The sequence below is a fragment of the Trematosphaeria pertusa genome, assembly GCF_010094035.1.
Source record: "Trematosphaeria pertusa strain CBS 122368 unplaced genomic scaffold BU26scaffold_18, whole genome shotgun sequence".
NCBI classification, from domain to species: Eukaryota; Fungi; Ascomycota; class Dothideomycetes; order Pleosporales; family Trematosphaeriaceae; genus Trematosphaeria; species Trematosphaeria pertusa.
This window is the reverse complement of record NW_022987229.1, coordinates 374923-388618: the sequence shown is the minus strand read 5'-3', so window position 1 is coordinate 388618 and position 13696 is coordinate 374923. Positions and strand designations below refer to the sequence as shown.

The 13696-nt window shown below is 56.0% G+C and overlaps 6 protein-coding genes across 6 annotated transcripts; 3 read left to right on the top strand and 3 right to left on the bottom strand.

Annotated features, from left to right (window-relative positions):
- Positions 1-129: 129 nt before the first annotated feature.
- BU26DRAFT_581966 (uncharacterized protein) lies at positions 130-1402 on the top strand (the record flags this gene model as incomplete). Its single annotated transcript, XM_033834514.1, has 1 exon — positions 130-1402. Exon 1 carries the CDS (start codon positions 155-157, stop codon positions 1400-1402), a length of 1248 nt encoding a protein of 415 aa, XP_033677984.1. The 5' UTR covers positions 130-154.
- Positions 1403-1410: 8 nt separating this feature from the next.
- BU26DRAFT_523959 (uncharacterized protein) lies at positions 1411-3334 on the bottom strand. Its single transcript, XM_033830175.1, has 3 exons — positions 2117-3334; positions 2040-2055; positions 1411-1893 (listed from the first exon to the last, which is right to left on the bottom strand). The coding sequence occupies exons 1-3, from the start codon at positions 3056-3058 to the stop codon at positions 1508-1510; spliced, it is 1344 nt and encodes a 447-aa protein (XP_033677983.1). The 5' UTR covers positions 3059-3334; the 3' UTR covers positions 1411-1507.
- An 80-nt stretch (positions 3335-3414) lies between these two features.
- Positions 3415-5121, top strand: BU26DRAFT_493796 (P-loop containing nucleoside triphosphate hydrolase protein; the record flags this gene model as incomplete). The annotated part of the gene is made up of 5 exons (XM_033826160.1): positions 3415-3620; positions 3678-3879; positions 3938-3990; positions 4061-4729; positions 4817-5121. The coding sequence occupies exons 1-5, from the start codon at positions 3572-3574 to the stop codon at positions 5119-5121; spliced, it is 1278 nt and encodes a 425-aa protein (XP_033677982.1). The 5' UTR covers positions 3415-3571.
- A 600-nt stretch (positions 5122-5721) lies between these two features.
- BU26DRAFT_123587 (uncharacterized protein) lies at positions 5722-6366 on the top strand. The gene has a single exon (XM_033819549.1). It carries the CDS (start codon positions 5820-5822, stop codon positions 6282-6284), a length of 465 nt encoding a protein of 154 aa, XP_033677981.1. The 5' UTR covers positions 5722-5819; the 3' UTR covers positions 6285-6366.
- A 3978-nt stretch (positions 6367-10344) lies between these two features.
- Positions 10345-11741, bottom strand: BU26DRAFT_123493 (uncharacterized protein). Its single transcript, XM_033819547.1, has one exon. The coding sequence runs from the start codon at positions 11303-11305 to the stop codon at positions 10559-10561; it is 747 nt and encodes a 248-aa protein (XP_033677980.1). The 5' UTR covers positions 11306-11741; the 3' UTR covers positions 10345-10558.
- A 531-nt stretch (positions 11742-12272) lies between these two features.
- On the bottom strand, positions 12273-13460 carry BU26DRAFT_510187 (DNA-binding protein creA; the record flags this gene model as incomplete). The annotated part of the gene is made up of 1 exon (XM_033827208.1): positions 12273-13460. One exon carries the CDS (start codon positions 13458-13460, stop codon positions 12273-12275), a length of 1188 nt encoding a protein of 395 aa, XP_033677979.1.
- Positions 13461-13696: the final 236 nt, after the last annotated feature.

Genomic DNA, 13696 nt, shown 5'->3' with positions numbered 1-13696 from the left:
AGCCAAGGATCGCAATATAGGCAACCAAGCTTCCTCTACCGAGATATTTATGGCAAGCTTGGGGAGCTCATCAGCAATAAATATATCCGATTGCAAGCATGTGAGCGCCACCTCAAGCACCCACTCCTGTTCGTACACTTACACTCGTTGCAACATGTTCGGTATCACAATCGTTATAGTGCTTCTTTCCATATGCTGCTTTCTTCTGTACCGCCTTCAACCTGGCAGACAGAATGTGCTTGCCCTGGCGGCCTCACTTCCCCAGGCCTTGAATCGCTACATCAACAACACGCCGGCGGATCCTCAGTCGGCCACGAAGACCATCAGATTCCGGTCGAACGTCGATTCAGTCATAGCAAGCAATCCCAATGTCATCATTGACTCGCACGGAGGAGCGTGGTCACCCCAGAGACACAGCGAACTTCTCAATGCTCCGAGAGCGAGCACAATAACGAAACCACCACCCACATTCTCTTTCAGCACTTCCTCGGGTAGCCAGAGACCTCTCGCGGGATTCTCATTCAATGCATTCCCCGAGCAGCACGCACCTCCTCCAGCTTTCTCGTTCAACGCGCACACTACCCCGCAACAAGGTCTGCCTAATTTCTCCTTCTGCAGCCTGCCAAAACCTGTAGAGGGACTATCACCTGCGCCAGAGCCAAACCCCGAGCCAATGCCACCGAAGCCACCGACACCGCCAGTAGGAATCCAGTCCGCATGGAGCACCGGCTTTGAGATGCGGAACGGGAACGCGAGAAGAGCGCATGGCAGAACGGCCCCGTCCCCGTCCCCGTATCCCCAGCCGGTAATGGCTCACAACGTGCGGTCAAACCAAAGCGCCGCCATGACCAGGAGAGCGGAGAGAAATCAAGGTCCGGCGAAGAGGATGCGCAAAGCCGTTGCGAGGCTGGGATATCGGCTTGCCGAGCTGGATGATAGCGATCCGGAGTTTGAGATGATACCTACTCCGCAGACCGCTTTCGAGATGAACCCCACGTCTTCACCATTAGCTTCTGGCCCATACGACGAGTACTCACGGCCCACGGCCCCGGTTCAAGAAAACAAGACAGAGGACAAAGCAGGCTCGATGCGGAAGCGCTGGAGCCACATGGGGGAAATGTTCGGCCTCAATAAGGAAGTGTGGGCGAAACCTCCCGAGAACTTGCCTATGGCAGACGCGAGCTTGCTGCGGAAAAGCCCTCGTGTGCTGGCAAATGGTGGGGTGGAAAGAGGGGAACAGCGCAGAAGTAAGAACTCGTGGAAGGGCAGCTGGAGCCTGGGTGGAAGGAAGAGGGAGCGTGAACGGGGAACGTTGTTTGATATCAATTGGGAGCGGAAGGATCCGATGGATGGCGGGGACTTGAAGGGGGAGGAGAACAAGAAGAGGGTGAGAGTGGATTGAGCGCACGCAGGCTCTATGCGTGTGCCTTGGCGGCGCCTCATATGTCGTATCGAAATCAAAAGCGTGTTTTGGGCTATATATCGCCTTGCCTTCTCGTTTCCTCGATCACTCCTTCAAAAAGAAATGCTCACCTCTCTCTAGCACCTCGACTGCATCTCCCACAGTCACCTCCGCCTCATCCTCAAGAGGGCTCACCTGCATCCCCAGGCACGCACTCTTACTCCCCTTATCAATGACCCTGTACTTCAGCATCGTGGTTCCCGGTTCATTCCGATCCGCGATCCCAGTCTCGGGATCTACATTCGGCAGCTTGCACCGCGTGGTGCGGCAGGAGATGTGGTAGGTTCCCGAGCCGATGCGGGCGCGGGACCAGTCGTCTTCGTTGAAGGCGGGTGGACCGGTAATGTAGAGGTTTGCGCGGTAGCGGAGGGCATTGAGGGGACGGCGGCGGGGAAGGCGGGCGGAAACATTGTGCACGCTTGCCAGGTTCACTGCAGGTTGAGGGTTGAAGTTAGTAGAATTCGGTGGAGAGGGATGGTACTTCTAGGTTGGTCAAGTGGCGCTTTTATCACACAACGCAGCCTACGAGCGAGCGCTTTCTCAAGGAAGGTGTAGTCTTTATCGTGGCCTTACGTACTGATGTGCATGGGGTACTGTGAAGGAGTTAGTCTTCCGTCTCTTTGATTGACGTTGGATAATTAAAGGAGAACGCACAGAGTCCTGCATTCCAATGATGGTTTGAAAGCCCACATCCTTTTTCTTTGGAGCGCACTTCAAGACTTTCCTATACCTCGACGTGTCGATCCGGAAGAGTGTTAGGGGATTTGTAACCCCGAGCGTGTACCTGAGCTTGGCCATAACTTCTTCCGGTACCTCGGATCCCAAATTCAGCGCCATTGGAGTGTCTTTCCATATCTTCATCTCCTCGCTCCTATATTTCATCTTCTTGATCCTGTCTTTCGTCGGGTTGAACGGCACTTTGAACTCCACCATCGGCTCGCTTTTCCCACTCAACTTCGCCGCCAGTAGCTTTCCATAATTCTTTAGTCCTTCTAGGCTAAAGTCCGTGTCTGGTGTGAAGGGGAAGCGGACAACAAGACAGCCCTCGCTCTTCACCCACTCTCCTTCTTCGTCATATCCTGGTGCTGCAGGATCCGGGACCCATATCTCCGTTTCGACTTTCGCTAGCCGTGGGAATGTGCGCTGCGTGATGCAGTTCCATTCGCTGGATACCTTGCCCTCCAGAGACGGCAAACCCGTGACATATTGTCCAAATGTAAATTGCCTGTCATATCGCAGTCCCGTACGGATGACTTCAGCTTTGCCAAGTTCAACGGGCGCGCAGCTCTTGACTGGGTAGATAAAGATTGCCTTTACGGTCCAGCAATTAGAGGGTGATGGCTCCCCTCCTTGGGCGTATTTCCTCGAGTACTGGTCCGAGAGGTTGCTGGGACCCTCGAGTCCGAGCTTGTGGCAGCCGACCGGTGGTAGAGGAGGATCCTCGCGCTGTGTGAGGGCTAGTAGGAAGAGGAGGAGGAATGGGAGGAGAGTGGCTAGGAGGGTGATGAGAATTGAGAGTGGGGTGAGGGTGAAGCCGACATCGGCCCACGTCTTTTGTATCGAGCCCATTAGCTCGTCGAGAATACTTGAAGCCATTCCGAATAGGAAGAGGTCGCGTTGTGAAGAATTCTATGCTTCAAAGTCCCTACGTAGCGGTGGAGATGTGGTTGCGGGCTATTGCTGATGCATGTTGTAATGCACCGCCGAGGAGTCGAAAATTGCTACGACAGCAAACACCAGAGAAGAATGGCGCAAGCGAGAAAAGATCAACGGATTCTCTTTGAGCGAACAAGAGAACTGGAGCGGATTCGCGTCACTGGCATCGCCTGTAAGTGGTGTGGAGTTGTGGAAGAGCAAGTCACGATACAGCGAGTCATGCGCTCGACCTCGCTTGGTCGGCCATCGTCATGGCGGCTTATTTAGCTCGGAGCTCCACCACAACTTCTCTCTCGCGATGCTTCACGTCACCCCCACCATTCACTGCAATGACCGAGGATCACGCGTCGCGCGATGTTTGCAACCAGAGGCTGAACGCCAACTCACGGGACGCGATTGAAGGCCCCGATATCTCCCGCTCAAGGCTGCATTGCACCACACGCAGCGCCCGCCATGGCTAACCAGGACCTTCACATGCTATCGTCGTCGTCGTCGACGTCTCGTGCGTAAGCCCAATATCTCGAGCATGCCCCCCTCCATTATGCTGACGGCGCTATAGACAGACTGCCCACCGTCTCGGCCTCTCAGGCCCTCCAGTCGCTCCACGCGAAAGGCGCCCGCAGCGTCTCTACCGGCCTCTCGCAGCTCAACAGAATACTTGCGCCCTCAGGCCTTCCAGGCCGCAGCGCCTCGGGAGGGTACATGCGCGGAAAGGTCACCGAGGTCTTCGGGCCGCCTGGCGTCGGGAAGACAGCGTTTGGGTAAATTCAAACCTTGCTCCGTCGCATACATCGGGTTCGGAGACTGAACTAGGTGAAGCATTCAGGCCGCTGCAAATGCATTGCGTGATGGCCACCGCGTCGTCTGGGTTGGTCAGTACGAGGAGCGATCGGAGCTCAGCGACGCTGCTGCGGCCATGTGATGAGGGCTAATTGCGTGCAGACGCAGCATGTGCGCCCTTGGTCCCTCAGCGCTTCAACGACGTCCTGTTCGCAGTCAGAGACCAGCTCCCTCCAGGATCTGCAATGAGTGCGGCCTCACCGCCAGAAGTACCTCGAGATGAACTGCAAAACCACTTCCATCACTTTACAGCGTCCACGCTGGTGCACCTGCTGGCTTTATTCGTGCACCCGCCCTCTTCATTTCCGCCACCAAACACAAGCCTCATCGTTATCGACTCGCTCTCGACCCTATTCGATAATGCATACCCCCGCAATGCCGACGATCGAGCATCGAGGAACAGGACTGATGCGACGCGCTGGGCTGCGGGACGCAAATTTGCAGTAATGAACGAGCTCATCTCGACGCTCACTAAGACCGCTGCGCTGCACGACATCGCACTGCTCATAACAAACCAGACCATCACTCGGATTCGGTCCGGTTCTCGGGCTCTATTGGTTCCGGCAATATCAGGCACAGAATGGGACAATGGCATCTCCACCCGCTTGGTTTTGTTTAGGGACTGGGTTCCGGGGCAAGGGAAGTGGAGTGATGCCAACGCTGATAGATTACAAGAAGCCCGGTTTGTCGGTGCCGTAAAGACTAATGGCGCGACTCTGGCCAACGAAGGTGGAGTGGGAAACGTGGTCCCATTTACTGTCGACTGCGTAAGTCAATTTACTACCCGCAGAGCCTACAATATCGCGGACGCATATCGATGCTCTATGCGACGATCACCCGCTGACCTGCTCCAGACAGGCCTTCGCGACCTGAACGTCGCTGCAGTCGATATTGCACCGGCCCCCGTTTCTTCACAAGCGAGGCCGCCGAAAAGACGCTTCGCGGAGATCGACGATGACGAGGGTGGAGAGCCTGATTCTGATGAACTATACGGCTGGGTTGAGGATGATGAAGTCGCCGCGGAGGGACTGCTAATTGAAGAAGCGCCAATCACTTCGGACGTTGACACTGCAGAATCTGGTGCTTCGCCTCTCGCAGAATCTCAAGCAGAACATGTTGCAGAACAACAAGGCAAGAAGGTGACACGACCGGCGACTCTTTGATTAATTCTTGCATGTTTGGGACCGACCGGTCACCGAAGCCTTACTGCCGCCTTCTAGAAATCCCGTTGCCACAATCTCCGCGTCAGCGATACTACGCCTCAACGGTGCTTATCAGAGTGCTTCGGCTTGGATCTTGGAGGATTCCTTCTTCGTAAGCTCACCGGGGCGTGCTCGCGGCTGAGCAAGATTCGGTCAGCGCCAACCAGCGGGGGAATATTTGATCCTTGAATCTGCATCTATCCGGACCACCCCATAGGCCCCGCGTGCCAGGTTCACTCAATTTTGCCGTGTGGGGTTGACCACCCGCTGCGGAGGATGACCCGTCCGGGGAGTACAGAACACCATCAACAATCGTTGTTTCTCACCTCAGCAGCACGGAAGCTGCAATCTAAGTCTCTGCCTCGCGACATCCAATACTTCTCTCCTCCTAAGATCACCCAACAACTCAGCCCGCCCCATGAGTCCATTCTTCCGGTGGCAAATACGAGAGCGGCAGGTCTCATCAACTCAATCCTTCAATTACACCGCGCCTCGATTCTAGAAACGGGGAACCCGGGTGTTGCATCCTGCTCCTGCTCAACAGAGACGTCGCCAAGATCCGGGGGCCGCCTGTACTGTGTCGCAAAAAGCAACGCAGGATCCTTATCCTTCCACCACACCCACACGTGCCCAGGGTCAGCACCACTTTGTTGCGCTGCATGGTTCCGGGGAGACACCGGGATCCAAAGTGCTGGGACGTGTCGCTGACCGGCAAAATTGATGCCCGTTTTGGAACGCCCGCATTCTTGTGGCTGAGGTGCGAGTCTGGGGCAGATGCGTTCTGGCCCGAGGACCCCTGGTCCCGCGTGGGGGTCGCGAGAAGCATGACGAGATCATCTCCTCCTCGGAGGGCATCATTGACCGGTCTGCGAAGTGTGCGACGGGTGAATAGGGATGCGGAATCCTTTGGGCCGTCCCGCTGGGGCTGCTACGGCCCTAGGCTGAGGTTCGCCGCGGAAAACCTGGGTGAGGAATGGAATTCTGAGGCGATGATAGAGTTTCGAGAATACCCGGAGTGTCTGGCTCTGGAAAAGAAGGACAATGCGATTTGCGATTGCGAGTCACAAGATTGCCAATCCTTGAGTCAAGAACGCATAATGAAAGGACCTGTCATAGCACCGTGACTGGTGGAAATTCCTCTTCGTGCCTTTTGCTGTATGTGTGAAGCGACTTACTCGCAATGCTGGGCGCCTACACGACTCTAGGTTTGAACTACCAGTAACTACGGGGCTGACTGACAATTCCACATCGCGAAATCGAAAAAGGCAATGCTTCCTATACCGCTGGTATGCGCTCGCACATTGCATCGCATCGCATCCAGCGGCACGCCAGCCTTCTCTCACTCACCGCAACAGACAAACCGTCTACCTACCCCACTAGGCAAGAACATCCACGACCCCAAGTTACGTATCTCGCACTACCCCACGAAATCTCGTCACCCGCCCCCGGCGCAGGATACGAAGGAAGGCAGAAGCCACGCGTACGCTATCATCGATGCGCGCGGCCTCCCGCTTCGCTCCGCGCTCACCGTTCAGACATCCCTGGCTAGTATCCAGGCTATCTGCTGCCACTGCAGCTTTCCCCAGACGCAAGAGCGAATGCCGGCTCCTACGGCACTCTGTGTGATGTGGTAGGATACAGTGGGCACACTACTCCGGTAGTTGGGGCAAGCGATCCGCGGGGTATTCCTGGGATTTGAGTCTCGTGGCCTGTTTTCGCTTCGAGCCGCTGGTCGCGTATGGGTATGTGTGTATGTAGAAGATAACCTTAGATCACCGGGCCGCGGAAGGGAGGAGGACTGGGTGCCTCGCTTGATCTTCGCTTGATCAGGTGGGGAGGTAAAGCAACGGTATGCGCGGTTCGCATGAGGCCCTGCTATCTATCTGATAAGCCCGGCTTGTGCTTTTGCTTGTCGCTTGGGGGTTTCGATTCGACGGTGCGGTGAGGGAGAGAGAGAGCGTGTTTTCGCTTTCGGAACAAAGACGAGCGAAGGCGCGGGCGCAAATCGCAGTTGTGGTGACATGCCCCTCGCTTTACCCTGCGTCCACGCATAACTCGTAGCGTAAAGGGATCCGCTTCGTTTTGTGGGGGAGGGATGGGCATGGCAGATACGGACCGAGAAAAAGGAAAGCCACGGTGCATTAGTTATTGCAAGTGAGGCGGGAAAGCGAGCAAAACGGAATATAGGGCCCGGGGGCTTGGTAACGACATGCGGATGGTGATGTATAGGGAAAGGAGATGCGATGCGATGAGAAGCGGTGGGGGAATAGGAGAGGGGGAGATGATGTTGTGTATGCTTTTGCTTGCGTGATCGGACCTGCTATGTTTGGAGAAGGGAGAGGAGGAGTGAGCGTGCGCACCATAGCATTGGTGATAGGCCCGTGGAAGTGTGTGAGGACGCGCTGGGGAGAGCTTGGAGGCTGGAAGATGATGCTATGTGTCATGTACGACTGGCGGTAATGCTGGATCTTCGCGACCCGTGGTGGTTGTATTCTGTCGTTGCCATTAGCATTGTTGAGCAACTTCATTCCGAGCGGAGCCAGCGCTGGAAGCGCAAGTCGACCGATGATGCCATCGCAAGCGTGACACCAACGTTGAGACTGTACGACGTCGCCTGTGGCTTTGCTTGGATGTGATAGTGATGAGAGGTGGTGGTGCGGCTTCTGTGAGGTAGTACAAGCCCTACCATTACTCTTTCCGGCCATCTCTGTAACATTCATATGTTTCGTACCTCCCGATTAGGTAACTATATCAGCTTTTCATATACTTAGCGGGCCTGCTAAGTTTTAACATTTTGGTATCGAGTTTCAACGAGCATGTGATGGTTGCACAAGGCCCGAGATGGGGCCTGAGGCCGCGGGCAAGGTCGACGATAGCGCCGCGATACCGGCCGGAAGCTCTTCGCTACGAATTGACAGGCCTGCTTCTTCATGGCATGAGGGCGAGATAGGACGTGACGGTGCTCTCGTGCCACGTCAAGATAGAAGACCCGCTAACGCAGTGAGACTGGCAACCGAGATCGAACACCGGCTCCTAGATCGCCGTTGCTGCGACCCCAAGCTTGCTGAGCTCGTATGTCAAGGAGGCGGGCTTGGTGATGCTATTTGTCGGTCTTATGATGTCTTGGATGGGAATGCATGGGCGGAGATTTTGTTCGGAAAGGGGAGTACTCGAGAAGGCCATGCGGATAGTAGCGAAGAGAAAGAACAGGTTTTGATGCTCGTCTTGGTGCTTTTCGCCGAGGTTATGGTCGGCTCAAAGGTAGTCTAACCCCAGAACTTCGCTACGGCAGGAAGGAAGATTTCGGAACGCAAACGACCGTGCTGATGAAAAGATTCTCCGCTTTGTGCGTCATATAAATTAGCGGACAGACACTTTGCTGAAGCATTGACCGCTCTGCTGCAAAGCCTTCAATGAGAGTACGTATCTCGAGCATGTCGCGTTGTCTGCGACGGCGATAGCTCCGGAATGCGTAGTGTACCGGGTAGACGCCTTGTTGGCAATATTATCGCATATGAAAGGGCTGATATTATTGCGATAGTACAAAGGTACATCGCAGAAACAAAATGCCGTGTCAATGGTACGCCGCCGGAAGTACTGTGCCGCAGACATTTGGTGGGAAGATACATCGGGGCTCGGTATCTATTAAGCCGTGGCCTGGAACATCCGCCGTTCGAAGATCGTTTCTAGAAGCTGGAGATCAGGACCGCTTTCCCGCTGCATGACACTCCATCGCCAGAGTTACTGAGCTAGGAAATCCCTTGAAAGTGAGTCTAGAAAGCGTGAATGCATGCTAACGTGACAATCACATGAAGAGGCACGGACAAGGGAGGAGGTACGAGTGAGGAGGGTACCTACGTTCTAGTGACGCCACCGGCATACATCCCAACAGAAAAATCTGTATATCAATCTCTGTTAACGTTTGAAGGCCCAGCGGTATGTTTAAATATAGAGGAACTTCGGTCTGGCCTGTAAGGTTTGAGGGCTGCAGCTTACGTGCATCGGACTTCATATATCCAACGTGGCTATCAGCAGATACTCGCGGCTAAAGAGCGTTGCTACAATTTGAAAACGCTATCGGGGGAAGAGAACTGCGCGTCTGTGCAGCACCGGAGTTGGAGCTGGGGAGAGATAAGGAAATTTTTCTGCATGTTATGCGAGAGTAGATTGAGGCGATCTGCAGGCCGTAGATCAAGCTGCAGATACGCGTTGATGCGCACGTTGGAGCGGATTAACGGGCTCTTGGCGAAGTTGGCCAAGTTGATGAAGAGTAATTGCGTCGAGAACTCTGTGAAGTCAGCCGTCGGTGGACGAGCTTGAGCGGAGCCGCGATCGTTGGCCGAGGTGTGCGGCTCTGTTGGACTCGGAGGAGCGGACGCTAGACGTTGGAGAGCTCAAGGTTACGGTTCTCATCGGATGCATGGGTGGGTACGTGCTCTGCTCAGCAAGCACATGGAAAAAAATGACGAGTGAGACATGCGCAGATTCGCATGATTGAAGAGCTGCGCAATCATCCACCATCTTGACCCTGCACTTGAAGGATGCGAGCCAATGTACCTCCTTGATGAATTGATAATTGCTGATCTGCAGCACTGATTGACGATACCTCGAAGCGAAAACCGCAGACCTGGTACTGGACTGTGTGAAGTATATTGAGGAGTTGTACGAGATTCTGCGAAGGTGAAGATCGGTCCTATATGCTGTACACCGTAGAGTTAACTTCAAAAGTTTGGCTGAATTAAAGAAAGCTGTTGAGGAACAGGTGTTCGAGGTTCAACAACGGCGAAAGGGCGGTTTCCGTCTGCGGTCCGGGACAGAGGCGAGACATCCTCTACATCATCACGGCGGAGAGTCGGCCCTGGGTTTCCATTGGGCGTCCGCGCTACGTCGGATGGTATCACTGAGCTTGAGCAGCATTGACGTTGTTGATGCGCGGTAGGCATGTGACGATGACCACTGAACGACTTCATGGCACCGACTCACACCCTTCCAAAACAGGCAATTTGATGTCAGTACCCGCTTCACTGACAAAGTCCTGGCATCGGCGATGCGCAGTCCAGTCATCGTTTGACTGGTGCCAATTTGAGTCTCCAAGCAGGCCGGACTCGGGGTAATTTGCTCCTCCAAACGATATCGTGGTACGGTGGGGTACGTGCTATTTCCAGGAGAGGATAATGTGGAGACCCCACACTTCGCATCGCCCGCCTAAATTCTAGGTGTTACATGCTAGAAGCGAGTCAGTGCCCTTAGAATCGTTGTGTTTGGGACCTAGAAGCCTGCTAGACCATAAGAGCATGATTCACCGCAGGAGGGAATTCCCGGTTGAAATTATTCGTGCTATCTTTGGCGCGACGAAGGCTGGCGGTTAGGAGATGGTCGAGTTTCTTATCTCTGGCGACTACGGAGGTACGTACCGCTGAGAAGCGGAAGTCGAGCGACCATTGGGGGTCAAACCTTGGAGGCGAAAGTCGCCATCGCAGACACGGGGTCGCGTGGTTGGATTTTGATTGCATCGCCGGCTCCACGACGCGGCAGTGGTGAGTAGCGTTACACGCCGTACGGGTTGCGTGTTGCGACCCCCATCCACATCTGACTCTGGCCGTCTGATAGGGCAGGTCGGGTCGTCGTCTCGCTCTGATCTGGCTGAATTCTTGACAGCGCAGCATCCCGACGACGTAAGCCCCAGACGAGAATAGCAGCGCGACGTGGGAAACCTGGAAAGCTGGAGAACGGGGGTTGCTGGCCCGCCGTATCTTAGTTTTTCCGGTCGAGACGATAGACGACGAGTAGGCGACCGTGGGATTATCGGAGTGGTGCGAACTGGCCACATCGACTCTTTCTGCCCTTTGGCGCGCTCATCAATAGTCTCGTCCTGGGCGGAAGGCGTGCCGTTGAACCTACTGTGCCGTCGAGACCGCTCTACGCCTAATAGCTCCGTGAGTCGCGATGCTGGAGCCGCAGCAGGGTCGATCATGACCTCGCATGATGCGGAGTGCCGGGTCTGGGGTGCAGGCGCTTTCACCAGACAGCGCAAGACCACTCGCCCAGCAGGCTGAGGTGTCGCAGCTGGACTCCGCCGCCTCAGCAGCAAGCCACCCAAGTCCCGACGACTGCCGACGACAAGGCAGAATGGGGCAGTCGACATGCTGGCCGTGCGCAGGGGTGCGCGGTGTGGTGTTGCGAATGTCACTGGCTGCCGAACTCGGAAGGTCGAGGGCGCATCGATTTTCCCGCGCCGACCGCGCTCCACGTCTGCCGGCGACTGACTGATGCTGACGCCTGTGCCTGGGAGCTGCGATTGCGGAGACGGCGGGAAATGCGGAGGCAGCGTGGCGCTGGTGGGCTTATCGTCGCCTGACGGCCATTACGAGGGTGTGGTTGCGCAGAGGGCTGGAATGTGGCATTGCAGTCCCGGCAGCGCGGTAGCCCTCACCGCATCTCTGCAAAGCCCTTGCTGCACCTCGGGCTGAGACAGCCCGCGGGGAACAGTGTGCGGAGAATTAGTGCTGTTGGGGGAATCACGTACGATGTTCTCATGATAATGTTGTGCCCGGTGGGGAGCGCCGTGTCTAGCGATTAGAGGTGGAGAGATATGCTGCAAGTCCACCGCGGTATCCACTGCCTTGGTATCCCTTCCGTGCAACCCTGCAACGAGTGCGGTTGCCTCACTTGGCGTTGCAAGCACGTCACTCTTTTCCATCTCGTAATGATTAGGGAAAGTAAGGGTGGAATTAGGTGGAGTGTTTCGATTACGTGCTAAGCTGAGCTGAGCTTTTTATGTCTACCAGCTACCAAGCATCTGCCAATAAGCAGTGCTCCCTTCCCCACTCGCCAGCCTGAGATGCCTGCCTAGGAAATCGATAACAAAAACCAAAGTGATAATACATCGACTGCGGATCGCTGGGATCGCGGGGTATGATCGAATCCGACAAAGTAAACAAGTCTATGAGTGATCGAACCGAAAATCGTGGAACTCGTTATTGCCCCTGGCATTACGGTATTGTTCCCCGTGACCCGTCTATGACCCAGAGTACGCAACGCTCGCTGGCTGAAAACGATGAAATCCAATCAATGTTACCGAAACTCCGCCCTGTGCAGTGCTGTGAAGACAATCAAAAGCGGTCCGAGAGGTCGTTGCCGGCCAGGGAACCCGCCGAAGACGAGTTCCCAGAGGAGAACCCGCTCGGTGCATTGAGCAGGTCCTGAACGGCGACTTTGGGAACCTGGGGGACGGGCAGTTTTCGCTGCGCGCCCTCGGATTTCGAGATGATGTCGCCAATCCTCAGGCCGGTTGTGTGACTCGGAATGTAGGGCTGCTCGGTGTTTGTCGAAGGCTCCATTGGTGCTAGCGCCGGCACGTGGTTCAAGGACAGATGCCGAAGATGGGGAAGTTGGACATCGTTGAACCCATGCGGGCGCAGGCGGGGACTGTGCGCTGGCGTGGCAAGCGGAGTATGGTCTGGCGTCGGACTGCATGAGTCATGGGAGAAGGATGGCGATGGCGGCGCGGTGGACATCGGCGAGCCGGGCCGCGACTTCTTTGTCATCCGGTGGGCGTACGGGTCGTCGTCTTCATGTGAATGCGATCTCGACATCGGCTGCGAGGAATACGCATACTGCGAAAGACCGGGAAGTCGAGGACCGCTACCGCTGCTGTTGTGGTACGGATGGTAGCCGTGGCTGGTCAGGTGGCGGTTTCCATGTGAGAAAGAGTGGTGGCTATGGTGACGCTGCTCCAGGCGCGAGGCGGCGTCTGCGAGCAAATCGATATTGCGCGCCAGTCCGTTGGGACTGCTGCTGTTGCTGTGGCTGCCTCCGCTCCGGTACGATGCGAGATCCGAGGCAACGTTCGGCGAGTAGTTCGAGAACGAGTGCGGTGGGGAGACATTTGGCGAGCCGAGATTCGAGCTGGGTGCGGAGCGCGATATTGGCTTTGAAGGCGGGGGCATCATGTGTGTCATGCCCGCACCAGGCTCCATCATTCCGGCAGCGGCCGCAGCAGCAGCGGCGGCGGCATGCTGCTTGTTGCCTCGCCGCGAGTTGGGGTTGTTGTGTATCCTGGAGTGCCGGGTGAGCTCGTCGGAGCGGCTGAAGCGTTTCGAGCATCCGGGGAAAGTGCAGGCGTGCGGCTTCTCTCCAGTGTGGGTCCGGATGTGGCGGGTCTGGTGCTCGAGACGGTGGAAGGCCTTCTCACACAGCGGGCACTTGTACGGGCGCGGAAGGTCCTGGCGGGCGTCCTCTTGGGCAGGCTGTGCGTTCTGCAGGAGGGGAGCCATGAGGCTCACTGCGGCAGTCGCCATGGGGGCCTGGGTGGTGACGGCCGGGTTGGTGGTGGCAGCAAGGAGGGCGGCAGAAGCAGGCTGCTGCGGGCGGTCGGCGGGAGTGTCGTGGTTGAGTACGCTGGAGAGGTTGCCAAAACCTACGGACGGGGTTGAGTGTTGCATGTGATCAGCACCAGCGGCGTGGGCGAGAAAGTCGGGGGAGGGATGGGGGGCTCGAAGATATTTAAGAACGAAAAGGCTTGGCGGTTGGTGTG